The sequence below is a fragment of the Huiozyma naganishii genome, chromosome 6, assembly GCF_000348985.1.
Source record: "Huiozyma naganishii CBS 8797 chromosome 6, complete genome".
Classification (NCBI taxonomy): domain Eukaryota; kingdom Fungi; phylum Ascomycota; class Saccharomycetes; order Saccharomycetales; family Saccharomycetaceae; genus Huiozyma; species Huiozyma naganishii.
The window spans coordinates 384,065-409,135 of NC_035927.1; the positions used below are offsets into that span (position 1 = coordinate 384,065).

General features: G+C 42.8%; 14 protein-coding genes across 14 annotated transcripts; 5 read left to right on the forward strand and 9 right to left on the reverse strand.

Annotated features, from left to right (window-relative positions):
- Positions 1–555: 555 nt before the first annotated feature.
- On the reverse strand, positions 556–2,871 carry HSF1 (stress-responsive transcription factor HSF1; the record flags this gene model as incomplete). Its single annotated transcript, XM_022608639.1, has 1 exon — positions 556–2,871. One exon carries the CDS (start codon positions 2,869–2,871, stop codon positions 556–558), a length of 2,316 nt encoding a protein of 771 aa, XP_022465115.1.
- A 1,133-nt stretch (positions 2,872–4,004) lies between these two features.
- On the forward strand, positions 4,005–4,958 carry MPS2 (Mps2p; the record flags this gene model as incomplete). Its single annotated transcript, XM_022608640.1, has 1 exon — positions 4,005–4,958. One exon carries the CDS (start codon positions 4,005–4,007, stop codon positions 4,956–4,958), a length of 954 nt encoding a protein of 317 aa, XP_022465116.1.
- Positions 4,959–5,882: 924 nt separating this feature from the next.
- On the forward strand, positions 5,883–7,627 carry RPL7A (60S ribosomal protein uL30; the record flags this gene model as incomplete). Its single annotated transcript, XM_022608642.1, has 3 exons — positions 5,883–5,893; positions 6,365–6,458; positions 6,998–7,627. The coding sequence occupies 3 exons, from the start codon at positions 5,883–5,885 to the stop codon at positions 7,625–7,627; spliced, it is 735 nt and encodes a 244-aa protein (XP_022465117.1).
- A 434-nt stretch (positions 7,628–8,061) lies between these two features.
- DBP3 (RNA-dependent ATPase DBP3) lies at positions 8,062–9,663 on the forward strand (the record flags this gene model as incomplete). Its single annotated transcript, XM_022608643.1, has 1 exon — positions 8,062–9,663. One exon carries the CDS (start codon positions 8,062–8,064, stop codon positions 9,661–9,663), a length of 1,602 nt encoding a protein of 533 aa, XP_022465118.1.
- A 201-nt stretch (positions 9,664–9,864) lies between these two features.
- On the reverse strand, positions 9,865–10,584 carry KXD1 (Kxd1p; the record flags this gene model as incomplete). The annotated part of the gene is made up of 1 exon (XM_022608644.1): positions 9,865–10,584. One exon carries the CDS (start codon positions 10,582–10,584, stop codon positions 9,865–9,867), a length of 720 nt encoding a protein of 239 aa, XP_022465119.1.
- A 184-nt stretch (positions 10,585–10,768) lies between these two features.
- Positions 10,769–11,776, reverse strand: KNAG0F02070 (uncharacterized protein; the record flags this gene model as incomplete). The annotated part of the gene is made up of 1 exon (XM_022608645.1): positions 10,769–11,776. The coding sequence occupies one exon, from the start codon at positions 11,774–11,776 to the stop codon at positions 10,769–10,771; it is 1,008 nt and encodes a 335-aa protein (XP_022465120.1).
- A 157-nt stretch (positions 11,777–11,933) lies between these two features.
- Positions 11,934–13,097, reverse strand: MIY3 (Miy3p; the record flags this gene model as incomplete). The annotated part of the gene is made up of 1 exon (XM_022608646.1): positions 11,934–13,097. The coding sequence occupies one exon, from the start codon at positions 13,095–13,097 to the stop codon at positions 11,934–11,936; it is 1,164 nt and encodes a 387-aa protein (XP_022465121.1).
- A 271-nt stretch (positions 13,098–13,368) lies between these two features.
- KNAG0F02090 (uncharacterized protein) lies at positions 13,369–15,231 on the reverse strand (the record flags this gene model as incomplete). The annotated part of the gene is made up of 1 exon (XM_022608647.1): positions 13,369–15,231. The coding sequence occupies one exon, from the start codon at positions 15,229–15,231 to the stop codon at positions 13,369–13,371; it is 1,863 nt and encodes a 620-aa protein (XP_022465122.1).
- A 147-nt stretch (positions 15,232–15,378) lies between these two features.
- Positions 15,379–17,880, reverse strand: SCY1 (Scy1p; the record flags this gene model as incomplete). Its single annotated transcript, XM_022608648.1, has 1 exon — positions 15,379–17,880. One exon carries the CDS (start codon positions 17,878–17,880, stop codon positions 15,379–15,381), a length of 2,502 nt encoding a protein of 833 aa, XP_022465123.1.
- A 269-nt stretch (positions 17,881–18,149) lies between these two features.
- On the reverse strand, positions 18,150–18,974 carry LCL3 (Lcl3p; the record flags this gene model as incomplete). The annotated part of the gene is made up of 1 exon (XM_022608649.1): positions 18,150–18,974. The coding sequence occupies one exon, from the start codon at positions 18,972–18,974 to the stop codon at positions 18,150–18,152; it is 825 nt and encodes a 274-aa protein (XP_022465124.1).
- Positions 18,975–19,125: 151 nt separating this feature from the next.
- Positions 19,126–21,255, reverse strand: MAD1 (coiled-coil domain-containing protein MAD1; the record flags this gene model as incomplete). Its single annotated transcript, XM_022608650.1, has 1 exon — positions 19,126–21,255. One exon carries the CDS (start codon positions 21,253–21,255, stop codon positions 19,126–19,128), a length of 2,130 nt encoding a protein of 709 aa, XP_022465125.1.
- A 328-nt stretch (positions 21,256–21,583) lies between these two features.
- On the forward strand, positions 21,584–22,000 carry MMS2 (E2 ubiquitin-conjugating protein MMS2; the record flags this gene model as incomplete). Its single annotated transcript, XM_022608651.1, has 1 exon — positions 21,584–22,000. The coding sequence occupies one exon, from the start codon at positions 21,584–21,586 to the stop codon at positions 21,998–22,000; it is 417 nt and encodes a 138-aa protein (XP_022465126.1).
- A 1,082-nt stretch (positions 22,001–23,082) lies between these two features.
- On the forward strand, positions 23,083–23,565 carry MF(ALPHA)2 (Mf(Alpha)2p; the record flags this gene model as incomplete). The annotated part of the gene is made up of 1 exon (XM_022608653.1): positions 23,083–23,565. One exon carries the CDS (start codon positions 23,083–23,085, stop codon positions 23,563–23,565), a length of 483 nt encoding a protein of 160 aa, XP_022465127.1.
- Positions 23,566–23,858: 293 nt separating this feature from the next.
- Positions 23,859–25,034, reverse strand: LIF1 (Lif1p; the record flags this gene model as incomplete). The annotated part of the gene is made up of 1 exon (XM_022608654.1): positions 23,859–25,034. The coding sequence occupies one exon, from the start codon at positions 25,032–25,034 to the stop codon at positions 23,859–23,861; it is 1,176 nt and encodes a 391-aa protein (XP_022465128.1).
- Between the last annotated feature and the right edge of the window lie 37 nt (positions 25,035–25,071).

Below are 25,071 nucleotides of genomic sequence, written 5' to 3' on the forward strand. Positions count from 1 at the left end.
ACCCCGATATCTTACAGTACTGCCTCTCGATCTCAATCTCAATCTTCGCGCACTGTACCCTATATCCTACTGGTTGTGGAAAAATGTCCTGTCAGGAACGTAGGGGTAATGTGTTCCAGTTGTGCCTAGTCCAATGGATTGTGTTTAGTTCCCTCCCCTGGTTCGACCACAGCACAGGATGAATGGATGAGCCACAAGATGCTGTCAGCCAACAGTGAAGTGGAAGAAACGAATATAATGGAAAAAAAAGAATGAAAATAAGCAAAGAGAGCACGCAGTCTTATCGAAAGAAACACACAATGCACACACCCCACAAAGTCTACCTCATCACCTTTTTGTGTAACACTCTTCGCCAAGTCGCAGAAACCGAGACCGTAAAACGTCACAACAGCATGCAAGTATATCTCTTCTCTCTCTCGCTCTTCTCACTGAATTTCGAGAAAAGAGAAAAATGACGATTCTTTGCAAACTTCGAAAGAAAAAGTGGGTGCAGTTCTCGATTTCCCAAAAAGAAAAGAAAGAGCACCGTTTTTGGTGCTTTGGACGTTGTTGCACTCAGAGTTTCTGCCGTTTGGTCCGTTGCTCGTCGCCCGTGGCCGGCCCTCGTTCTTGTTCACCGCTTGGCAGGGCACCTGCCACGGCGCCTGGATCGTCGATGAGTAGCGGGGTCAGTCCGGACCCGGCATCCGGGTGCGTAGCGGCGTCGTTACCGAAGTAGTCCTGTAGTGAGAACCCGCCAAATGGGGTGAACAGCGAGTGGTCCAGACCGGGGGACACACCGGGCTGCTCCAAAGGTTCCCCTTCTGTCGTACCCTGTGGGACCTGTGGGACCTGTGAACCCTGCAGACCCTGCGGAACAGGCTCGGCAGTAGTAGCAGTATTGGTGCCCTGTTGTGGGGCAGCTGAACCCTGCGCGGTCATCAGGTGCGGGGCTATCTCTTGTATCATCTCCTCCAAGTGGTGGATTCGTTCGTCTTGGTTCTCTATACTGTCTTGCAAATGATCGATCATGGCCCCACCGTCGTCGATTTCGGGCGAGGGTTCCTCGACACGATGGCTGTCGTCGCGCTCGGAGGCACTGCCTTTGTAATCCTCCATTCGAGGACTCCTGTTCTTCGAGGAAAGAGTAGGCGTGGTCCGGATCTCCTCGATTGAGTGATGGTTGATCGAGTCGTTCGATAGCTTCGACCCGATATGGTCGTCCTCGTCAAACGGGATCTCAGATATACGGCCCGTGTGCTTGTCAACGGACCTGGCACCCAAGTCCCCCAGGTCTACAGGGGAGATCGTAGGGCGGTGACTCTGTGAGTTGTTCGAGTTGGCTCGATTCTTCAACAATAGCCGCGTACTGGGCCTCAGGGGAGTGTGCCCGCCTCTGAACCTGCTCTCCTCCAAGTCAGTAAGATCCTCCAAATATGTGTTGTGGTGTTCTTGGTTGCCAACGTGGTCCCTCCTCGCAGCACCAGCCCTGTGCAACGACGACGCACCTTGGACTGAATTCGCCTCCTGGTCGTTTGTAGTGTTGCTGATGATCTCATCAAACAATGCCTCGTTCATCCGATTGCCCTCTGCTTGGCCCGTGTTGGCACTTTCAACGCCCTCCTCGTTTATCTGGTGTGCACCAGCATCCACCATGCCATCCATGATCAACTTCTGATCCATGTGTGGCATCATCGCTGCCAAAAACCGGAAGATCTTCTCCAAAGCCTGCTGCTGCGTCCGGTGTCTCTCCCTCGCAATCATGTTCTCCTTCCATAACATTTCGTTGTCCTTGCTGATTCGTAACAGGTCCTTCGAAATGGCAACTTGGTTGTACTTGATCTGTTCTAAATCGTCCAGTAAAGTACCAATATTTGTCTGCTGTGCAATGGATTCGGGCCCGTTTGTAATGTGTAGAGTCCCAGTAGGGTTCAAGTTGGAAGGAAGTTGGTAGCCGCTAATTTTCTTCAAAAGTTCATTCCTCTGTTCGGAAGTTAGATTCGAGACCGCTGAGTTTATAGCTGGAAGTGTAGAAACGTGCTGCTGCTGATGTTGTTGTTGTTGCTGGCTGTTTGTTGTGCTCTTCTGTCTGACGATCTTATGCAGTAAGTCTTCCCTCCCTTTCTGGAAATGCTCGTTTTCAAATTGCCATCTGTCATCTGTGCTGTTTTGTATCGACCCAGACTTCACGTCTTGGACCTTGTGCCATCCGTACATGTTCAATTGCCGGACAAACGATGCAAAATTTGAATGTTTGAAGTATTTGGGTAAGATATCGTGGACAAACTTCTCCCTGTTTGTAACAATGAACGACTTCCCATCATCAGCCCACCGAATCAAGTCAAGGTTTGCTTGATCGTTAAGCATGCTCCATAACTTATTCACGAACGCCGGTCGTGTCTTGTGCGAGTTACCTCGCCTCGTTTGTTGTTGTTGCTGTTGCTGTTGCAACTGATTGTTCCTATCTGTGTACTGTGGAGACTGTAGAGAGTTTCTCAGAATATTAGAAGAGAGTAACTCGTCACTCGCTAAGGGTGCCTCTCCGTGGAAGGCGTTCAGTGGAGAGTTTCTTCGTATTATGTGAGCATGGTTGGCATCCCTAGCGAGCATCAGTGATCTCTCCGCACTGGCGTCATTTCTTGCTTTATTCGCAGCAGTCTCAAAATATGGGTTTATGATATCTTCCACCGTGGTGGTTGATACACTAGTGGGACTCTTCGGCTTGCCTTCCTCTAGACTCACTCTGACACTTTGATTCTTATTTAGGTCCTCATCATTGGGCTCTGCAAACGCAGGCGTGTCGTTCGAAAACAACGCATCCGGGTGTAACATATCGGCTATTTCCTCATCGTACAGATCCGGCAACTTTTCCGTACCTTTGTCTTCCGCCATGCTTCCAGAGTAAAGAAAAAGCTTAAAAAATAATCGTGAGTATTTTGTTGAAATGTTTCAGCCAATTGGTGGTTTACCGTCTCTACAATACCCACTGCTGCCCACTTCAAATGCCTCGTCAAGATGCCAAAACTGACCCTTTAGCAATGAAAAAATATCGCTTCACTTCCAAGTTTTTTTCTAATTTTTTTTTCGGCCGTTTTTGTCGGAAGTCGTTTTATACGTCATCGCAGCTCTTGTTGGGCGGGACACCAGTAGAAGTAGCAATGTGTCAGTGTTGTGCTTCAGGGTTTGACTTACGTTACTTGACAGATGGAGTGGCATTGGGGATGCTTGAATTGTTGAATATTGGAAATCCAGCTTTGAACAATGTTACCTTGCTTATCGTCATATAAAAGGTGAAAACAATTCATCGACAGTTTATGTAACTCGCCTATATAATGCGTATACGGACGGGGGGAGCTTCTGGCGTTCGGCAGTGACCGTCTGCTGGAAGACCCTGCCACACATCAAACATGCGTAGTGCAGCATCATTCTTAGCTTCTAGCATGAATTAAGAGGATTTTCTTGATCTTTGGAACAGAATAGATTGTATTTTGAAAGTTTATTTAATTTTAATGTTTTGAAGGATGGCGGGACTTCAAAGTAAAATTCCTGAGATATCGCTGAAATGTAGTAAACTGTAGAAATTCTATCAAGAATTACCTTAAAGCACATTGTGTAATATCCAGGGTAACCAATTTCCCATGGCTTCAGCAAAAGGAAAAAGATATAAGCCTTGTTATCTTTCTATTTTTTAACCATTTTTATTCGAGGTTAATACAGGTTCTGCCATTATTGTGAATTTCTACGATTTATTCTCTTTTTTTGAAACGTAAGCAAAGCTTGTTCCACTCTTACTACTTTAGCCAGAATACACATTCTGACCAGTTTAAACACCACAGAACAGCCCTCGTTCCCGTCATTGCATCAACAATTAACCGCCAACAGCTTCTCTGAAAAAACAACAAAACAAAACAACCGCCAAAAAAAAAACAAAAAAAGGAAAAAGACAGATTTAAAGGTTGAAGATGTGATGCGTTTTGGGGTCATTCTTTGGAAAACTACTGCAAACATCTCCAACCACGGCACAAATGACCACCGATGGAGATACAAATGACGTTTTGAATTACTTGTGGGGGGAAGTTGACCCTCTTAACAAGGGATTCATATATGGTAGGGATTTCCCAGAGTTTATAAGAGAATTGCATAGATTGCTGCCGCCGCAGCACCTATCAACCACCTACGATACTGCGTTGATTGGTAATTTTGGGAAGGAACATAACACGGAGAAGATTTACAAAGTTATACTAGACGACTATTTGGAGGGGCTCATTGGTACCTCTTTCAGTGAGTTTGTCAAAAAGAATCAAATTTCGCTTCCTAACCGGAAGGAAAATTTACCGGAAAATGGGAGCAATATACCAGAGGGAGCTGAATTAAAACCACCGCTGCTTGTTCCAGAACACCTCGGCCATCAGAAGGAGCCGGAAAAGAACTCTATTCCTCAAACTGAATTGTATAAACTCAAATATGAGCAACTGAAGAGCGAATACGAATTTTACAAGAAACGCACAGCAGAGGATACTTGGAAGAGGCAGGGTGCATCCCTGAACGATGAATACATCTTACACGAGTTCAGAAAACAAGTAAACGAACAGTCTGATATTATTCTAAAGTTAAAATCTCAGCTAGATAGGAGAGAACCTGTAAAGCTGCAAGATCCACAAGAAAGTGATAACCGAAATGAACCAAGCGGCGAAAGGTACCAACGGGGCGTCCAAAAACTTCGAACATACATCAAATACATTGCGTTGCCTCTGCTACTCTGGGCAATAATACACTTCGCGATCTTACCTTCCGACCAAGACGATATAGATATGGCACCATACCAGCTCGAAAATTGGTGGGAAAAAATACCTCTACTGAATGGATTAGTAAGTTACTTCTCAGATATACTGAACGACTACGCAGAACCGTCTGTATCACCTTCACACATGTCGGCTGAGAACATTGAGGCTTATAACGAGATATTCGGGATACGGTAACCCCCCTTAGGTGCATGGTCCCCTCCCACTCAATAACGAGCGCCTTCAACCCTAACGTTTTTTCTCATACAATTTAAACAGAGGCGAACCCGTGGAAAGCAAATGTCTCAAAAAGTGTTTATTTTTTTCTTTCAAATCTTTTTTTTTTCAATTTTTTCATTATAAAAACGAAGAAATTTCAAAGTCTCCTTCGTTTCCCCGTTTAGCCACGCGTTACTGTAAAGCTCAGTATGGTACTACCCATTCATTTCGATATGGATGTATAACCAGAGGACTGGCTATAAACTCTACTCTAAAGCTACAAAATTATTTCTATTAATTTGCGATAAAGAAAAAAGTTTTGATTCTTTTTAATTTTATTTTTTGAAGTGATGATATATGCCACTTGGCATACCAATAGTGACTAGCCACGGCTATGATGTCTACTTTATTAACCATCTTTCGGGGCTGATTTCAAAAACAAAACGAAAAGGAAGAAAAACTAATAACGATTTAAATAAAAATAAACCTTAACAATCTCTTGATATGTGCCGTTGGGTGGCAAAACGTCCTTCATCATGGCGACAGCGATCCGATCTGGTGTCCGTTTTTAAGACTAGGAGGATTCAAAACGACTAATCATCAGGACTTAAACCCCTGTGACTGCTTTATTTAACACCCATACATCTACTAATTGTAGAATTCTGAAAAAAATTAAATACTTGTAAAAGACAAATAATTACTCAAAAAGGGAACAAGATGAAAAAGTATGGACTCAAAAAAAGCGACGCACAAATCTTTCAGATTTTCGAATCAACCGCTGAGGAAAGTTTCGCAGTTTTATTTAAGTCCAAAGATGTCATTTCATGATAGTGTGTTTATCTTTCCTTACTCATATTTTGTTTTTCACTACAGAATTAGATGAACGAACCAAAGATATCAACAATGGCTGCCCAGTATGTTTAAGAACGATTCCATTACTTCAATACAACAAGTTGCGTCGGGGTTGAGAACACTCTCTTCCTCACCCTATATTAATTTCAATTGTCTTATTTTCCACTAAAGAAAATTAAGCTTCCGTTTATTTCGAAGCTTGGTTGTAGGGGATAACCTCCAATTTGCGAGGTCAAAGATAAGTCTACGTTGGCGAATATTAGTTTGAAAACTCTCTGTTTATACTTCTCTTATCACCGAATCTTAACACATTTGTTTTCAAACCGATTTTCACCTCCTGCTTATCTCTGTCATTACTCCCTCTCGTCGTAATGAAAAGTGGTGTTTTCACTTCGGCGTAACTTTGTATTACATTCAAATGTTTGCATATTTGCTCTCTTTCTTTTGAGAGAACGTATCCAAACTCGTCATTGAACTGTTTTATTCTAACAATTGTATCGTCTTTATGACACAATGTTTGCATTTTCTCACAGAAAAGTTTTGACCCCAGAATCTCAATTAAAGAAGACCAAGGCTAACCAGCAAACTGCTGAACAAGTTGCTGCCGAGAGAGCTGTCCGCAAGGCCGTATGTCCTATTTGAATTTATTGTTCTATACTGCTCTCTTGCGATATTCAAATTGCCAGATTCGACTACTGAAACTACGATCTTTATTTCCATCCTTTCAACGCCCATATTCATTTCGATGTTGGGTTATGACTGTTTCTGTTTTAGGTCCGTGAATTCTTAATCGCATTAAATGATTTACATGATGAAGCCTTTTGTATCCCAAATACATTCTCGACTAGCTCTACGGTGCAATGTTGTCGTAACTTATCACCATCTTTCGGCTGAAATGACTTTGAACTGTATTAAGAATTTACGTCCTGAAAGTTGAAAAAGAAAAAACCTTTTATCTGATGGAAAAGAAGGAGTTTTAAAGATTAGAAGTTTCGATTATCGCCCAAATCTGGTCATTTTGTTTAATGGATTATTGCAGTAGAAACAGATTATCTTGTTATCATTTCATTAACAAAAATAACTAACAATTTCATTATATTACTAAGAGGTATTCTTCACACGATTATCTTCTTTGTTAATGTACGTCCCTTACTTTTAATATACAGGCTAACAAGGAAAAGAGAGCCATCATCTTGCAGAGAAACGCTGCTTACCAACAGGAGTACGTTGCTGCTGAAAGAGCTGTCATTGACGCCAAGCGTGAAGCCAGAGCCACCGGTTCTTACTACGTCGAAGCCCAACCAAAGTTGGTCTTTGTTGTTAGAATCAAGGGTATCAACAAGATTGCTCCAAAGCCAAGAAAGGTTCTACAATTGTTGAGATTGAACCAAATCAACACCGGTACCTTCGTCAAGGTCACCAAGGCCACCACCGAATTGTTGAAGTTGATCGAACCATACGTCGCATACGGTTACCCATCCTACTCCACCATCAGACAGTTGGTTTACAAGAGAGGTTTCGGTAAGATCAACAAGCAAAGAATTGCTTTGTCCGACAACTCCATCATTGAGGCCAACTTGGGTAAGTACGGTATTCTATCCATCGACGACTTGATCCACGAGATCGTCACCGTCGGCCCTCACTTCAAGCAAGCCAACAACTTCTTGTGGCCATTCAAGCTATCCAACCCATCTGGTGGCTGGGGTGTTCCAAGAAAGTTCAAGCACTTCATCCAAGGTGGTGCTTTCGGTAACAGAGAGCAATTCATCAACAAGTTGGTTAAGTCCATGAACTAAGCTGAATTCTAAGATATGTAGTAAAATAGCAATATTTTTCTCTATGTCTTTCAATTTTGTATAGTATAGTAAAATAGAATCGACAACCAACCAACCAACCCCGGGGGCTCTCCCCTCATTCCACTTGTTATCAAGTATGTAAGATATATTCAAGACTCTCTCGTCATAATAAAAGAGAAACGCCACTACTATTTGTGAAACACACACACACACCCTCTTTCTCTTTCAGAGTTCTACACTTTATCGCTTCACCTCTTCATTTGATTCAATTTGGAAAATTTTTCATGTCTTTTTTTTGTCGATGAGCTCTAAAAAATTTTCCAAGTAGTGTGAGTTTAGACGGTTACGTTTGATACGTTTGAATTGCTGTTGTGTTTGTTCCCAGATTCTGCTTGTTTCAGTGATACCTTACACACCAACCAAGTACTTTCACGATGACTACTGCTGAACGTAAGGAGAAAAAGAGACTGAGCGAAGACGCTGAAGCTATTGAAAAGAAACACAAGAAACACAAGAAGGATAAGAAGGAAAAGAAGCACAAGACGGACAAGAAACACAAGAAGGATAAGAAGCACAAGAAGGAGACCAAGGAGTCCACAAATGAAACCGCTGAAATTCCAGTGGAAACAAAAGACGTTGGTGTTGTGGAACAGGACGTTCCCGTTTCTGTCAACAAGAGCTCTGGTTCCTACACTCAGAGCGAGGTATTGACCAAGTTACCTCAGTCCGATGTCGACGACTTCTACAAGGAGAACGAGGTCTCTGTCAAGGACCCAACGGAGCTGAACTTGCGTCCACTTTTGTCCTTTGACCACGTGCAGTTCGACCGGAGGATCCAATCTGTCATCGCCAAGTTCCCCAAACCAACACCCATCCAGTCTGTATCGTGGCCATACTTGCTATCAGGTAAGGATGTTATTGGTGTTGCTGAAACAGGGTCCGGTAAAACTTTAGCCTTCGGTGTTCCCGCCGTGAACCACATTATTGAAACCTCGAAGACCGTGAGCGGGATTCAGGCCCTGATCATCTCGCCTACAAGAGAACTGGCTTCACAAATCTACGATAACCTAATCCCTCTTACCGATAAAGTAGGTTTGGAGTGCTGCTGTGTTTACGGTGGTGTTCCAAAGGACGAACAAAGGATGAAACTGAGGAAATGTCACATCGTTGTCGCAACTCCGGGGAGACTGCTGGATCTACTCCAGGAGGGGTCTGTCAACTTGTCCAAGGTCAACTACCTGGTCTTGGATGAGGCTGACAGGATGCTGGAGAAGGGGTTCGAGGAGGACATCAAGAACATCATCAGAGAAACTGCTCCACACGGCAGACAAACGCTGATGTTCACAGCCACCTGGCCAAAGGAAGTTCGTGAACTAGCAGCTACTTTTATGAACCAACCTGTCAAAGTGTCCATTGGTAACAGAGACGAGTTGTCAGCTAACAAGAGAATCAAGCAAATAGTGGAAGTTGTGGAGCAGCGTTCAAAGGACAGGAAATTGCTGGACCTATTGAAGAAGTACCAGTCTGGCGCCAAGAAGGACGAAAAGGTGTTAATCTTTGCCTTGTACAAGAAGGAGGCGGCCCGTGTCGAGAGAAACCTGAAATACAACGGCTATAACGTTGTTGCAATTCACGGTGACTTGACACAACAACAGAGAACCCATGCTCTAAATGAGTTCAAAACTGGAAGCTCCAATCTGTTGTTGGCTACCGATGTCGCTGCCAGGGGTCTGGATATCCCTAACGTGAAGACAGTTATCAACCTAACCTTCCCATTAACCGTCGAGGATTACGTCCACAGAATCGGTAGAACCGGTAGGGCAGGCCAAACTGGTGTAGCACACACCTTGTTTACAGAAGAAGCCAAACATTTGGCAGGTGGGCTGGTTAACGTTTTGAATGGTGCAAACCAGCCTGTTCCAGAAGATTTGATCAAGTTTGGTACTCACACAAAGAAGAAGGAACATGGTGCTTATGGTGCTTTCTTCAAGGATGTGGATATGTCCAAGAAACCAAAGAAGATTACTTTTGACTGAGTCAAAAAAGGGTGGACACAACCAACTTCAAAAGCCCAGTTTTCTCTTTTCTTCGGTTCGTTTATTTGGGAATGCAATTCGGTTATTATTATTACTACGCTTTATATATAGAATCTCTTTATATCCGTTCTATCGGTGTATTCATTTGTACATTAACAATATAGCAATGACTTTAATTGAGGCACAACAACACTACTATTGTTAGGGAGTGGGAGTACTCCCTTCCTCCTCTTCTTCCTCACTTAGTGTCCTTTCTAGAACCTTATCTCGAACTTGATTGAACTCAATAGGAAAATCCGTTCTCAGAACAGCATTGATCTTCTCAATTCTATCCTTGGAGTATGCTAAACTTTCATTAATGCTTTTCGAAGTGGCTACACCCCTGTCGTATCTTACAGACAAATATCTCAACTTCTCTTGAGTTTCCTTGACCAGTTGTTTCAGCTCCAAACTCTTGGCATTAATCTCAGCAGAAGTCTTCGACTGTAAAGAGATAGCTTTGGAAAACCCCGTCGGTTCTATGGCCTGTATCAACGCGTCGAATATGTATTTAGAGACGTCTATCGTGGAACTCGGATCCTGATCTTGTCCGTTGTCCATGAACACACCTCTCGAGGCGGGCGCCTGTATGTTCTCGTTGTTAAGCAATTCGTCTGAATGTGCCGACAAATCACCAGCTTCCTCGTCTGATACGTGACCCTTATCTACTGCAGCAGCATCGGGATCATCGCCGCTTGTTATACTGTTGTCATCTTCGCTGCCACTTCCGTTGCTGCTCGTGGAATCTGATAATTGTAACATGGCCGCATTATCCACAAGGATTGCATAGGACTGTGAACTTATGCTTGGTGTCTGTGAGTCCCTGCTACGCGAATCCATCTGGTGGTATACGGTTGGATGTCTTGTAAGGTAGTCTAACATAAAACAAGTTTCCAACAAGAGATGATCTTTGAAATGATATTTATTCAGCTGCTACAGTTATATGTTATAGACGAGGTGGGTTGTTAGAAAGAACGCATTGTTCAACATAGCTGCCCCTCAGGAAAAATATATGCAAGCAAACAAGCCAAGTAAAAGCTTGGTCTTCGTTGTTGTTAAGGCAATTTCAGTACATGTCGTATTCAACACTGTCATCCTGGCTTGCCAAGAACAGTAGAGTGAAGATCGCTCCGAGCGATAAACAGAGACTGTAAAGCACGGCACGATAAAGGGAGGCTGATAGACTATCTTCGTGCTTTGATTTGCCAGGGTGTTTGGATTTCGATAGAAGCTGTTCTTCCAGTGGTTCCAAGGAATCGGTATTTACCTCATCAACACTCAAATTTATAGCGTTCACATCCAAGTAAACCATTGATTGACAGGGCTCACTGGTCAACTGTTCGTAATCACAGTACAGCTGCGGATCGAAATATTTACTAAGAGAGATTTGTGTTTCCCTCTCCTCACATGACGACCCAATACTAACGCAACGTGATTCTTCAGAACTTTGTTGTTCCTGATCATCTCGCACTGCTGCTGCGTCGAATTCATGATCTTCTATAGCCTTTGGCATAGAGTACTTGAATACCCGCTCGCAGTCGGCCAACTTATTCGAATAGTTCACGAAACGAGCGGCTTCTAAATAGTTTCTTGCAGTTTCGTACTGTAACTTCCCCGTCACATCCATGAATATGAGATACCACTTCTCCGCAAGTTCGGTGTCCCTTTCGAACCTCACTTGGAATTTGTATCTCGATTCTATTTCTGTATAGCCATTACAGATTACCTCTCTTGCCACCAAACCAATGATATCGTTTTGCCTTATCATGAAGTTCCTGGAGAGTTGCCGTATGTTGTTGAGCCCAAGGTTTACGGATGGATATTCGCCTTGCGTGGTCAAGCGCACGAGGAACTGCTCGGCAATGGACTCGGACAGGTCCCATATCCTGGGCTGCTCCACTTCGAGCACGGCATGGTGTGCACTTAGGGACTTCCCTTTAAAACAAAGGTTATCTTGCCGCTGCCTCCTACTGGATGATTTCTTATGACCAGCTCTTTGGATCTCGCACCGTAGAAGCAAATCCTCTGCACCTTCTCCCAAATAAAATGGTATAATCCTCTGTTGAAACGTCATACGTAGGTCGGCCTTTCAACTTGTATCGATTCCACCCGCCCCACATAAACCGGGATTTACATTAAACACATATTTTATAATTACATAATAGTATCTCAGTAGATATCATTGCAGAATGTTGTGTCATTGTGGTGAAGGGGTGAGTTGCCTAGTAGTTTTACATCAGTACACACCTGCTGTCTCCGTTGTATTTCTTACCAGTAAGCTTCTTTTTGGAGAAGAATCTCCCACGCTTACTCTTGCTCTTTTCCTTAAACGAAGAATCAGGGCTTTGTTCGTGTCTGGCTGCCGCGTGTTCTCTGTTGCTGTTAGCAACTGCATTGGCATATTCCTCGTCTTCTTGCTGTTGTAGTCTTCTTGCAAGCTCTTCATCTCCCTCCACGAAATCGGCATTCTGTCCAGCGTTTACAGTTTTGTTGTTCCTACCACGGTTGTCACCGAACGGGTTCGAAACAACGTTGGAAATGGCAGTAGCATCATTTTGAAGGGTTTTCTGCGCTACACCACCATCCACCCGGGAAAATGTACCGGTGTAGTAAGAATCTTGAGTCCCACTCACAGAAGTCAGCGATTTCCAAACGATATCGGAGTTGTTCCTGTACGCTGTATCCGTTACCAGTAAGAACAGTTCACCGTTACTTTTATGCAGAGTGTAGAACTGCTCGTTTCTGTACAAAACCGCATACGATTTCTCAACCATGACCTCTTTCAAGTGGTGTAGCCCGTAATCGGTTAGCTGCGTTGCAGACCGTGCCAAAAAAGCCTTTAGGTAGTTAGCATCTTCTACAATTGCATTTGCATCTGCGACTTGCACGGTGCCTTTTTGAATGTCGTATGACTGCACGAGCGCCCCCTGAGCAGACTCATAAGAATACTGGGAGACGTGTTTGTAGGCAACGGGGTCTGCCTCTGCATCAATGATCCAGCCATGGACCAACCCAACATTGTATAGTCTGAAAACGGACATCTCCATCCCATCTTCAAAGGACCCAATAAACTTCGGGTCTACCTTCATTTCAGCCCCACTGTCATCCGATAATTGGGTCAGCACCTGCTCCAATTGCTCTAAACCGATCGTATTGTTCTGCTGCACCCCCATGCGGGCCAGCACATTCACCAATTCGCCAAGAGAAACGTCAGACTTACCACCAACTAACTCAGTTAGTGGCTGTGAAATTCTAGCCAAGCCAGGTGACATAAGCAGGACATTGGCAAGACTAACCAGTGCACTGGACGTCTGATCAGTATTTTGCTCCTGCAACAAGACCGAGTGCTCAATCCCACTGATTTGTACCCTTCTAATTCCAAACGTACTAACCATATCTGTACCACCTCAATTTAAACTAGCACGTATATGTGTACACACGCCAATACACTGCCCGCGCTCCTTCAGAGACCTCTTCTACCGCTTATTTAGTCACCCCTTCCATTCACTTTCAATTTGAATTCTCCCTTTGTCTCTTAATTTCGAGACGTCAAGAAGCGATGAGTCCTCGAGGATGACAAATTGCGTAAGCGAGTGTTGCACCGGGGCAATTGCTGCACAATGGTTCGTATATTAGACACTACTGTACATACTGCTCTATTGTGGTTTATTTAGTGATGTGGTCCACTTTGACACACTGTAGCGGTTCCCGCACGACCTGTCTCCCCAAGTTTGCATCAAAGTATGTGAAGGAGGTGTTGGTCTTTGAAGTCGGGGAGATCCAGGGTAACGGAGACGGGCCCCATGAAGGTGTATAGCATATTTCATCCCACTCACACTTGCGGTCGCATTGGTAAGTTAGCGGTGCCCATTGCAGAGTATCCAAAAGTTTGGTGATTTCCGCCCGAGATTGATTCAGGGCTTGGTGAAGGGCCTCTCGCCGATACACATTTTCACCAACTGGAGACACTACCTGTGGTAAGAGTTGTTGATGGATCGAGTACAGAGTATCAACCACTGCAGTAACGATATTGGCAATTGAGGACCAGATCAAGTAGTCGGACTCTGTTTGCAATGGCCTCCCAGATTGTATGTATTGGAAAATAGCATCCCTCTTGCCCGTATTGATGTCTGAATCGGCGGAGTCTGTAAACCGTAGGATAAAATTGAAAGTGTATCGAGTAACCTCAACGGCCATCTCCTTCTCTGTTAGATCAGCTTCTGCGGTCAATATATTTTGTATCATTTTAAGCATGGGGCCGAATTTGGTCATTATCTCCTCTATATGCAGCTTCCATTCTACTGATTGTGATGGATCAAACGGTTTGGAGAGAGACCGTTCTAACTCATCAACAATTTGCAATTGATCATCGTACGTCAACCGTTCGTTTAGAAGCCTTCTTTGGAACGGACTCGTCTTCATTTCTGTCCTGTTGATACCTGTAACCATATATCTATAATCTAGCACTACTTTTGGCTCACCGGTATCATGCCTGGCACCAGCAAGCAACCAGTCAAATCCCTGCATCGAACTATACTTTTTTATCAGGTGCTGCCACTCGTCTTCTTTATCCAGAACAGCTTTTTGTTCGGGAGTAAGCTGATCCTCGAGGAAGGATCCATCAGGAGCAATTGGCCACCCTGCTTCGCTACTTTTATTTGCAGGTGGTGCAATTCCTAAGGCCTCGTTGGGTGCCTTAACTGAAATATTGGATACAACCTCTACGCTACCGTCCAAAAAATCGCACAGAACAAGCTCAAACCCAACTTCCACTCTTACATAACCATCTAAACCTAGCGGTTTCCCCCATTGACATATTCTCTCCGCGTATAGTCTTTCGAGCCCTACACCGGAATCATCTCCCGTCGAATTCGTCAAGTTTAGCTTATCCCCTATCACATCGCTAAGCAATTTCTGCGTATCCATCTCCCCCGTTTCAGATTTGGCTGCGGAGGCCCCGTCAAAGTATATGATCCGATCCAGATCTCTCGTTGTTCTGAAGGTGAAAAATTGGTTTGTGTCCTCCATCATGTGTCTCCTCTTCGGAGGCCCCTTTGATAAGTGTTCCTTGGGCGGAGGCCCCCCAAGTGGTCCCCAATGCCTCGACGAGTTCCTACCATACGACGGATACCGAATTCCAAAGGAGTAACTGAATTCAGAGTCAAAGGCCAACCACTCGTAGGACTTGGGGATCTCGTTTTTCCCTGTCCTGTAAAGTAAAGTTCCTTTGGGGACAATACCTCCAAAGTATGTAAGTCCAGCAGGGAATAGATCAGAAGCCGATTGTCTCAATGCAGCAAATATAGAATTGAAGACAAAAGAGCTATTTGCCAAATCGATGTTCCTGATATATTGGTGATAGTTGGTGGCATTGATAGGGTCTGCTGCTGGCTTGATCTTGTGTCCTCTGACCTTCAAAGGGTAAATACTTGGAAACCTTTGGAAACTAAAAGGCAGTGCGACAAATAGTAAAAAGAAGAGACAACTAACGAAAACGGCCGGCACTTTCTTTCTTAAAGTGAGTGCCATGGTTTACGTACTTGGAACCGCAGGCGTCCTACAGATGTTAAATGCTCAAGAACCAATGGACAAGAACGGGAACTGTTGTTCGGTTATGAATGTGCAGATACATATTTATAAAAGATGGCTTAGATGAGAAGAATGCCAAGATGGAAATTAGATCAATGAATCCAATGCACCATTGGATATACTATTGTTGGAGGAGGAATTCGGCGTGGAGTCCTTCCTGCTGGGTTGCAACGAGATGGAAAACCCAGGAGGCAATGTGCTGCCCGTTTGCTGTTTGCTTGGAGACATCGGTGAATGCACGTCTAATTTTGTCTTCGAGGTAGCATTTGAGGGTGCAGTTTGTTGTCCTCTGGGTGCCAGTGATGCTGCACTTGGGGATGATGCCATGAATTTAGAGAAAGTATCTCCATCGTTTTGAGGAACCGTTCTCGACTGGGCCATTGGCGGACTCTGTAGCCTCCGCGCTGACACATTCGGCGATGTATTGCCGTTGGCACCGCCTCTCCCAACAGAGTTATAGGATGCGGAAGGTGAGTTTACAGCACCTCTCCGTTGCGTCATCGGTGACGAAGTTGTCCTCTTGTCTTGCGGTGTCAAAATAGAGGAGCCGTTCCCGTTCCCGTTCCCAGATGGTGTAGTCTTCTTGATCGGTTGGATGACAGGAATTGAAACGTTTTTACTGGCTTCATTTTCAGGATCTACCTTCTTGGCTGTGGGCTGTCCCTCTATTATTTTCTTGAAAGCGTTAGGAGTGTCGCCAGGTTCTAGGCTTCCCTCGTTCAGTCTCGAAGTATGTTTTTTCTGTATGTCAGTAGACAGAGTGTTGATGACGTTGACGAACTGGGAATATTGTGCTTTATTCAGGGTCGATGACATAGAGTAGCTCCACAAAAGAGGTAGCAGACTCTCCACTAAAACGACCTCGTCAGTTATCAGTTGTGGTACCCTCTCGAACAGTTGTAATGCTTTGAATAAAATTCTGGCGTCTCTTGTCTTCATCGTTTTAAAAATGGGGAGTATCTCTTCCGCACATATGTACGCATCAATAGCTTTCTGTTCAACCATTTTAGTGAAACAAGAGACACAGCTAATCTTCACAGTAAGACTGGTCGTTTTTGTAAACAGTTTCGATAGTAAAGGTACGATAAAGTTTTTGATAGCTGGGAAATCATAACTTTCCAGTATTAACGATATCTGGCCCAGTAATTGTTCTTGTAGAACAATGACATTTTCATCGGTACAACCTTCGAAAACGTATTTTAGTAGCGGGCTCAGGATGTGTTCAATGAAATTGGAGTTTTTGACTTTCTCCTTCAGTACCGGCAAATTTTCAATTAGTGTCAAAGCAGAAGTCTCTAACAGAATAATGAAATTTTTTTTGTTCGTGATCAAGGGATACAGTCTCTCTTGGAAAGTTAACTGAGACAGTGTCCTTCCTATTTTTATCAAAATGTTGAGATCTTTGGAGATACAACGAGCATCTGGTGTCTTATCCTGGCACAGTAGCTCTAATAGGTCCGCTAATATTGGCAAAAATTTTCTTTGAAGTAATGCTGTAGGAAATTGGGGTAGTAACTCAGCCAAACCATCCAAAAACACTAGTCTTTCCTCGTTTGATTTTGCTGGCAGCTCGTCCAGGAAATTCAGAGTCTTAACCAAGGGATCATTAAAAAAGTCACTTTCCAGAATATCTGTTATGTTATCATAACGCGCATACAGATCCCTGTTCATTAGCTTGGGGATGCATGGCCTCAACTTCGGTGGAACTTTCAAAAAGACGCTATCCCAAGAACGACTGTTCACTTTCCTTTCAAAAGAAGTGTATTCAGACTTGTATTGACTTATCGAGTTTTCCGTCTTCAAAGCTACATTTTGGCCATTGTATAAGAAATTTATCAATAACCCTAAGGAGAAGTAATCATTTTTACATGTCAACAAGTTTTCAAACACTATTTCTGGAGCTGCAAAGTCGAGATTCAGCATCATGAAAGCCGGAGTCCTTGGGTCATACTGAGAAAAAAGATATTCCTTAGTATCTGAACCTTCTGGTAGTTTCACCAAGTGGCCCAGTCCAGATATCTTCCAATCAGAATTGCCGTTGATGAACACTGATTTAGGTTGAATATCAAGATGTACCGATTTTGCTATATTATGGATAAAATCCAAACCCGTGATCATTTGTAGTATACCTCTCTGAATAACGATATCATTCTTAATATGACCTTGCAAAAAATCCTCCTCATCCTCCTCCTCACCTTTGAAGAACGTTTCCAACGACCCAGTCACGTACTCAGTGACAAACATAAAGTTCTTACTGTGCTCCTCCAGAGGCTCGACCAAGGTTAAAATATTAGGGTGCTTCAACTTTGCTAGATTGCTGACTTGATTCCTTAAGATTTCGTACCCTTCCTGTAGCAATTGCTTATCACTTGAAGATGACTTAGACCTGATAATCCCATAAGTAAGCAGGTAGTGTTCATATTGTTTCTTGTCAAATATAAAGACCGACACCTTCGAGTTAGACGCCGAATTAGAGCTGGAGGATTTGGGCCTGCCCGTGTAAACACTCCACGGCTCCGCAGCAAACGTCGGCGAAGATGAGAGACTGTACTTGGATGAAATCCCTGATTTGGAAGTCCAGAACACCATCTCGAAATACAACAGCGACCCTCGTAGCAAGTCGCTTCACCGTGGTCCAACCGCTAAGGCGACATCTTTGAACTGGATAAGAGATGTACGCCAACTTCTTTTCATCGTTGTCAATAATATATAATTTTTCCCGCTTAGTATATTTTCCATACTGTTGTTTGTTAATAAGAAACGCGGAAGAATGTGCGATGCGTAACGCCAGGTGGTTCAGGAAGTATCATTGATACATCAATGATGTTATTTTTTATGACACTGCTATCTACATGCTATCATGAATTTTTGTTCCTCTTCTTGTATTCTCCAGGGGTAAGCAATTTCTTTTGAATCCAGAGACCCTTCTTTTGCGATTTTGCCAAGAACTCGTTGAATCGGTACTTCCTCTCCTGGCCATCGAATTCGGCTCCACTTTTGCCCTCATATACTACTGCTAGCCCTTCTTTCACCATTTGTAAACTTATATCTTTCCAGCCGCCTAACCAGGACCAGTACACGGCCCGCGCAACACATCGGTTATATTGGTCAATACTCAACGGTTTGATCCAGACACGCTTTGCCAGTATCGTATAGCGGAGCCAATTCAATGCCTCATCACTGAATGGTTGTGACGGGTTCCCAAAATGTGCCCTTTCAGGGGCGTCCACACCGCATAATCTGACCGGGATCGTGGGCAGTTTAATCTTCCCCTTCATTGCTGGTTGTAGACTCATATAGTAATTGGATCTAGTCACTATATTGTTATTTCGGTTAAACCTCAGCTTTTTAAACCAACCAGATTGTCCCGTGGTTTTGATGTTCTTGTTTGAAGTAAATTCAGCTTTATCCAGTCGCGGTACTGATCTCAACCAACCCCACCCACCAATTCGCCCACCAGGTAAGTGGTAAAAATGGAAGTTGTCACCATCTCCCACAGAGGTGACCTTACCGTACAGCCATCTCTTCTTGAAAATCGATGCAGGAATCTGCCTAGCTGATTGGTATTGTCGCAAGTACCTATTGAAGCCGAGGTACGATCCACCAACGGTGCTGACCAGTAGCAACAAACAGTACAGTGTATCTTGAGATATCACAATGTCAGCTCGATTCGTCTTTTCCATATTCACGCTACGCCACTCCTTGTTCCCTTCAGAGTCGCATCAACCGTAGGATTGAAATCATCTGTATTTCTAAAGGCTGAAGAAGAATGATATATTGATTGGTTGGTATATGATGATTCAAAAAAAATAATATGTAAATACGTACTTTCATTCATGCAGTATGCTGTTGTTGCTTTTCCCATAATTGCAATGTTATTGCTGCCAAAAAGCAAGGTACCTGCCCTCTTTCCACAACCCATAGAGACATTAAACTCTCCCAGTTATCGAGCGATATGTTGGATACTAATGTATTCTTAACTAGATCCACCACGAGATGTGCATCTGGCTGAAAACATGAGTATATCTTCACTTTATTATTCTGTTGGAATTCTAGCCTGAAGCCAAGTATTGAATTGACAACGTCTATGAATTCGAGCGATTTCTTATTGAATATCTCCTTCAGACGAAGGAATTTCTTGTTGGTTCTCAAGATCTCCTTCTCCCGTTGTTTGAAATCAAATTCGAGTGTTTGGTACACGGAAATGGGTAGTGTCTGGAGATTTGGGTTGCTACTTTGCAGCTGCTCCAATAGATCAACTTTTTCTTGTTTTAAAAGTTGCAATTGCTCTTTCTTGATGAATTGGTCTCTTGATAATGGATTATCTCTTAATTGCAGTATACGAATCTTTTTCTCCTTCAATGTGATAAGTCTCTTCAATTTGTCGTCCAAAAGTTTGTTTAAGTTTCTGTATTTGTTCAAATCTCTTGTCAGTTTACCAACTTCAAGCTGTAGCTCGTTGATACGCTTCGAATAGTAATTCAAATTATCGCCAGATCCAATTGACCGTTTCCGCTTTTTAACTTGGTTTTGCTCCTCTTCTGTGGCTTGTAACAACTCGTTATTCACTTTCTGCAATTCGTTCGTCAGATCATCCGTCTTATTTTTGTAGTCGTCAATCAAGTTCTCTAATTTTTTCTGGGTGTCTTGAGTCACTCCCTGATTGTTTCCATTTCCATTGGTGCTACTCAAGTTTGTAAAATCATCCATTTGTTTTCGTAAGATCTTACATTCTTCTTTGAAAAGAACATTTTGTTGCTCCAATTCATGATTCAACCTCTTCATGTTGATTATATTTGACTCATAATCCTTATTCAACCGCAGCAGTTGATTTCGTTCCATCGCTAATTCCTCGTTCAGTAATTTGAAGTTGCTCATTGCCAAAGTTAGCTTAGAGTTTTCGTCAATAAGAGCTGTATTTTCTTGTTTTGTTACTTTCCAGTCGTGGATGATTTCTTCGGGACTTCCATTGGCAGGTAGCGAGCTATTTAAATTAGTATCCTTCTCCATATAAACCTCCCATGAAGATAGCTTCGATTTGAGAGATAACATTTCTAACTGTAAGTCTTCATGCTCTTTCTTTAATGCTTGATACTCGCTTGATTCATTATTTACTTCGTAATCAGTGCGCTTCCCAGAGTTGTCAGATGGTGCGTGGGCTCTTAGCTTCTTTAATTCGTCTGCTTGTTCGAGGTTTGTCTTTTCTAGCTCCATGGTATACTTGACTTGATCCTGTAACATCTGATTTACCGTTGTCATCTCGTCTTCTAGATCTGTCATTTTCATTTGACCATACTGTGCGTTTAGTCTCTGCAGATCATCGATTTCGTCTTGTTTAGTGACCAACAGTTTTCGAGATTCCTTTAACTCAACAAAATTGGTTTGTAACTCAGTTTCTAGTTTTTGGGTCTTCGTTCGTAGTACGTTAAGTTCTATGGACATATCTTTCATTTCGAAACCAAGCTTTGAGATGTGTGATTCATGTTCAAAATTCAATCGTTCGATTTCTTGATCCTTCAGCTTTAGCTGTAGATCCAATTCCTCGAAATGCGAATCTTTGTTTTCGCCTTGTAGTTCCGATCCCAGTTTCGATCTCAGTTCGTTGTACTGTATGTTTAGTTTGTCGTTGATCTCCTGGGTAAACTTGAGATCTGCGGTGACTTTTTCAAGCTCCTCTACGTTAAGCTGATAGCTGTTCTGCAGTGCGACGTTGTCGTCTTGTAACTGTAACTGAGCCAGTTCGAACTCTTTGGTGAGATCACTTAACCTACTCTCTAACTGACCGATTTTTTCGTCTCTCCTTGCCAACTGTAGACTATGATAATCAGTACCCACCACGCTACTCTCTTTGTTTAGCGATTCTTCGTTTAGCTTAGCCTCCGGTCCCTCCAACGGCGTATCTAAAAATGGCGATGAACCTCCACTACCGCCATCGTTGAAGCTAGATTCATCATCACCGCTCATCTATGACGATAGAAGAAAAAATAACAAAAACACACACCAAACCTTCAGTTAGCAGTTCACAGCTTCTGCCCAAGTTCCGTGTCAAACTGCACTTCCAGGTATCCAAACACTTCTCATCTTTCTGGCTATATTCACCCCACAGAGGGACTCCTTCGAGGTGTACTGTTTTTTTGACGTTTCTTTATTTGTTCTTTTTATTTTTATTTAAAGCTGAAAAGTTCGAAAACTTGCAGAATCTTGACCTTTGGAACTACGTTTACCTTTCATATCTTGTTACGTAGGCCAAGTCGATCAGCGTTAGCGACCAGTTTTCATCAAGAAGAGTGCCATGTCGAAAGTACCAAGAAGTTTCAGGCTTCTGGAAGAGTTGGAGAAGGGAGAGAAGGGGTTTGGACCCGAATCGTGCAGTTACGGTCTGGCGGATAGCGACGATATCACCATGACGAAGTGGAACGGGACAATCTTGGGGCCACCGCACTCAAACCACGAAAACCGTATCTACTCTTTGGAGATTGTGTGCGGCGACCGTTATCCTGACGAGCCTCCTCTGGTGAAATTTATCTCAAAGGTAAATTTGCCCTGTGTGGATCAAACCACAGGAGTCGTTAGCGCCGAGAAATTCCACACATTACGTGATTGGAAAAGATCATACACCATGCAAACAGTCCTACTTGATCTGAGGAAAGAAATGGGTACTCCTGCCAATAAGAAATTGTCACAACCAAGTGAAGGTTCCGTTTTTTGATCAACTAGTATGCATCTGAAATGAAAGAAGGAAAAATGTTATTAATGGTTTTTGTGCTCGTACAGATTTAACTGTCGTAATGTTTGCTTTTTTCTTCCTTCTTTTTGATTAGAAAGACCTCTACTTTGAACTTGATGTCATGGTAAAAAAAATCCAAAAAATGGAATATACCCATTAACGAGATAAAACACCATTCACTCCCGATTCGACATTTTGCGTATTACCTATCTATACAACAACTGCCTTCATAAATTACTAATCGTATACTTCAAAGTAAATGAAATTTTAACCAATAATAAAAACCGAATTCAGCCTGAAAAGGAATGCTAATTACGTTCCTGTTTGTTAATGTTTCTGCACCCCAACCGTCCCCTGCTACATTCGGTAGGTGCAAAGATTTGAGAAAATGTTACAGATGAAGAAATAACCTCCAGAGTAGGCGGACTTAATTTCCCACACTGCGCAGTAATGAGGACTTTAAAGTCTCAGCAACTTGGGGCAGTTTTCATTACTAGACCAAACAGGAAAGTTGTAGTGTGGGACCGAAGGTCACAGGGTTCTGATAGGAAATAACATGCCTTTTCGCATGAGCGCTAATGTGGTTCTCGGTCTTTTTCACCTTCTGAACCTCATCATCTGGTAAATTGTGCTTTATACCTTCCTAATTTGGCGACTAATGGAAACCTTCTGTGACTTAACAAAATAAAAAAAAAATTACCTGACACATCCTATTCTTTCTTACTCTCTATCCCCCCGCTATATGTTTACCAATATTGTTAACTAAGCGGCTGTTTGCCGGCACGGATCACTTTGAAACAATCTTTTTTCCTAAATGAACTTTTTATTGATGAACTTCGATGAAACATGGAGATGTAAAATAGAGCAACACAGATCCAATTATGCTATTCAATGTTGGAACAATAATTATATTTAAGGCGGCACCAGGTATCTTGTTGTTGAAATATGTTTGACTAGTCTTTTATTCCTGTTCTAACATTTGAGATAAATACGCATCAACAACTTAGACTCAAAGTCTTTCAATATCCAAATCACTCCTTCAGTTCACTCCAAAACTAAGCAAAATGAAATTTTCCACTATTTTATCCGCTGCCGCTCTAGCCGCCTCTGCATTCGCAGCTCCCATTGAACAGCCAGAACAAGATTTGAACTCCACTACAATTCCTGCGGAAGCCATCATTTCTTACTTGGACTTGGAAGGTGACAAAGATATTGCAGTAGTTCCTTTCTCCAACGCTACAGACAGCGGTTTGTTATTTGTCAACACCACCATACTTGCCCAAGCTAACAAGGAAGCTGGGACTCCGCTACAAAAGAGGGAGGCTGACGCCGACGCTAATGCCTGGCACTGGTTGAGGTTGTCCTACGGTCAGCCTATCTACAAGAGAGACGCGAACGCTGATGCTGACGCTGATGCCGATGCATGGCACTGGTTGAGGTTGTCATATGGTCAACCAATTTACAAGAGAGATGCCAACGCTGATGCCGACGCTGATGCCGACGCTTGGCATTGGTTGAGATTGTCCTACGGCCAACCTATCTACTAAATCAATTGATTAACCCAGATACCCGCGCAAGAAAAATATCTCTGGGTATTGCTGTTGTCGGTCAAAAATATTCCCATCGCTTATCTATCTAGGCTTTCTTCCTACACGATCGAACCTTTTGTCTGTTCGATTTTTTTACTTTCTCCTCTTGTGTAGCTGGATCCATTTGCGACATGACTTTCATTTGCATTCTGGTTACACTAGCCTTTTCCTTTCTAATTGAATACTTTATATATACTCAAAACCAAGATCTTTATTCTTACTAAAAGTTGCATAGCTGCAGCACTTCAAATTCAAGGTGTAAGACTTACATCTTCTGTAGACAATTCTGTTTCCACCTCTGAATCACTATTACTACCATAAAACTCTTCTGTATCTTTGTGCTGATTTGTCGATCCTATAATACTATCACCGACAGGAACAGACGGTTCCTCAAATTTCGGTGTTGCTTCATAATCAAAATCAAGTTTCCTTGGTTCTTCTTTTATTTTGACATGGGGGGTTGATGACTCCTCATCTTGTTGCAGATCAAGTTTCCTTGGGGTTGAAATGCCGTAGAATTGAAAGTTATCAAAGTCGTCTTCTATTTTCATACTTTTAGAGACTCCTCTCTCAAAATCATCTGATCCCTCGACTTTATTTTTCTTGCGAGGCCTCTCTTGAAAAGCAGGGCCTGAAACTCGTTTTCGCTTACCTGGCGAGTTCAACGTCGAGACTTTTGATATTATATGTTTATTTATCACATCTGAATCCTTGGGCTCATGTTCAAATCTGTCAAGTCTCTTTTCTAACGCTAGAATTTTCCTCTTTTTGCTGTTGAGCAGCCCCACCATCATGGCTCTGGTTTTATTGTCCCTTTCCTCTAAAATTTTATCGAGATGAGCCCTTTCATCTTTCATGGCTGCGATTTCCATGTTTAATTCCTTTATTTTACTTTCAACGTTGGTGTACTCATCGTTGCTCAGACAAACACTCAAATAGAGAGTGTACGCTGAATCAAAAAGATCCATCTCTCCACTATTAGCTTTGACCAGCGTTATCTCAGCTATCTTTTTCCGGACTGTACCAAGTTTCAACTCCATTGTTAATTGGGAGCTTTCTAGTAATTTAAAACGGTACCCCCATCGACTGAACTTGTATTTTATTTGGTACTTGTCACAGTAGATTTTATGAGCAGTTATCAGCTTTAAAAATTCGTACCAAACACAGGTCTTATGAAGTTCATCACCGTTATCCTGTATGGGTAGGCCTTTTTCCAACACAGTGGGGTAAAAATGCAGATCACCTATACTAACATCTTCTTTGGTAAATATATCGCATCCTTCACTCAGTACCAATTTTTTGATGTGGAACGTCTGTAATGTGTCCTCCAGAGACGTCAATTCATGGTCCAGTTGAGCTTCACAAATTCCAATTTCAGGAGTCTCACTATCCGCTATATTCAGGACACAACTGACAAATTTCGGCATTTGTGTCACCGACGTCTACACAGACTTCAAACATTGT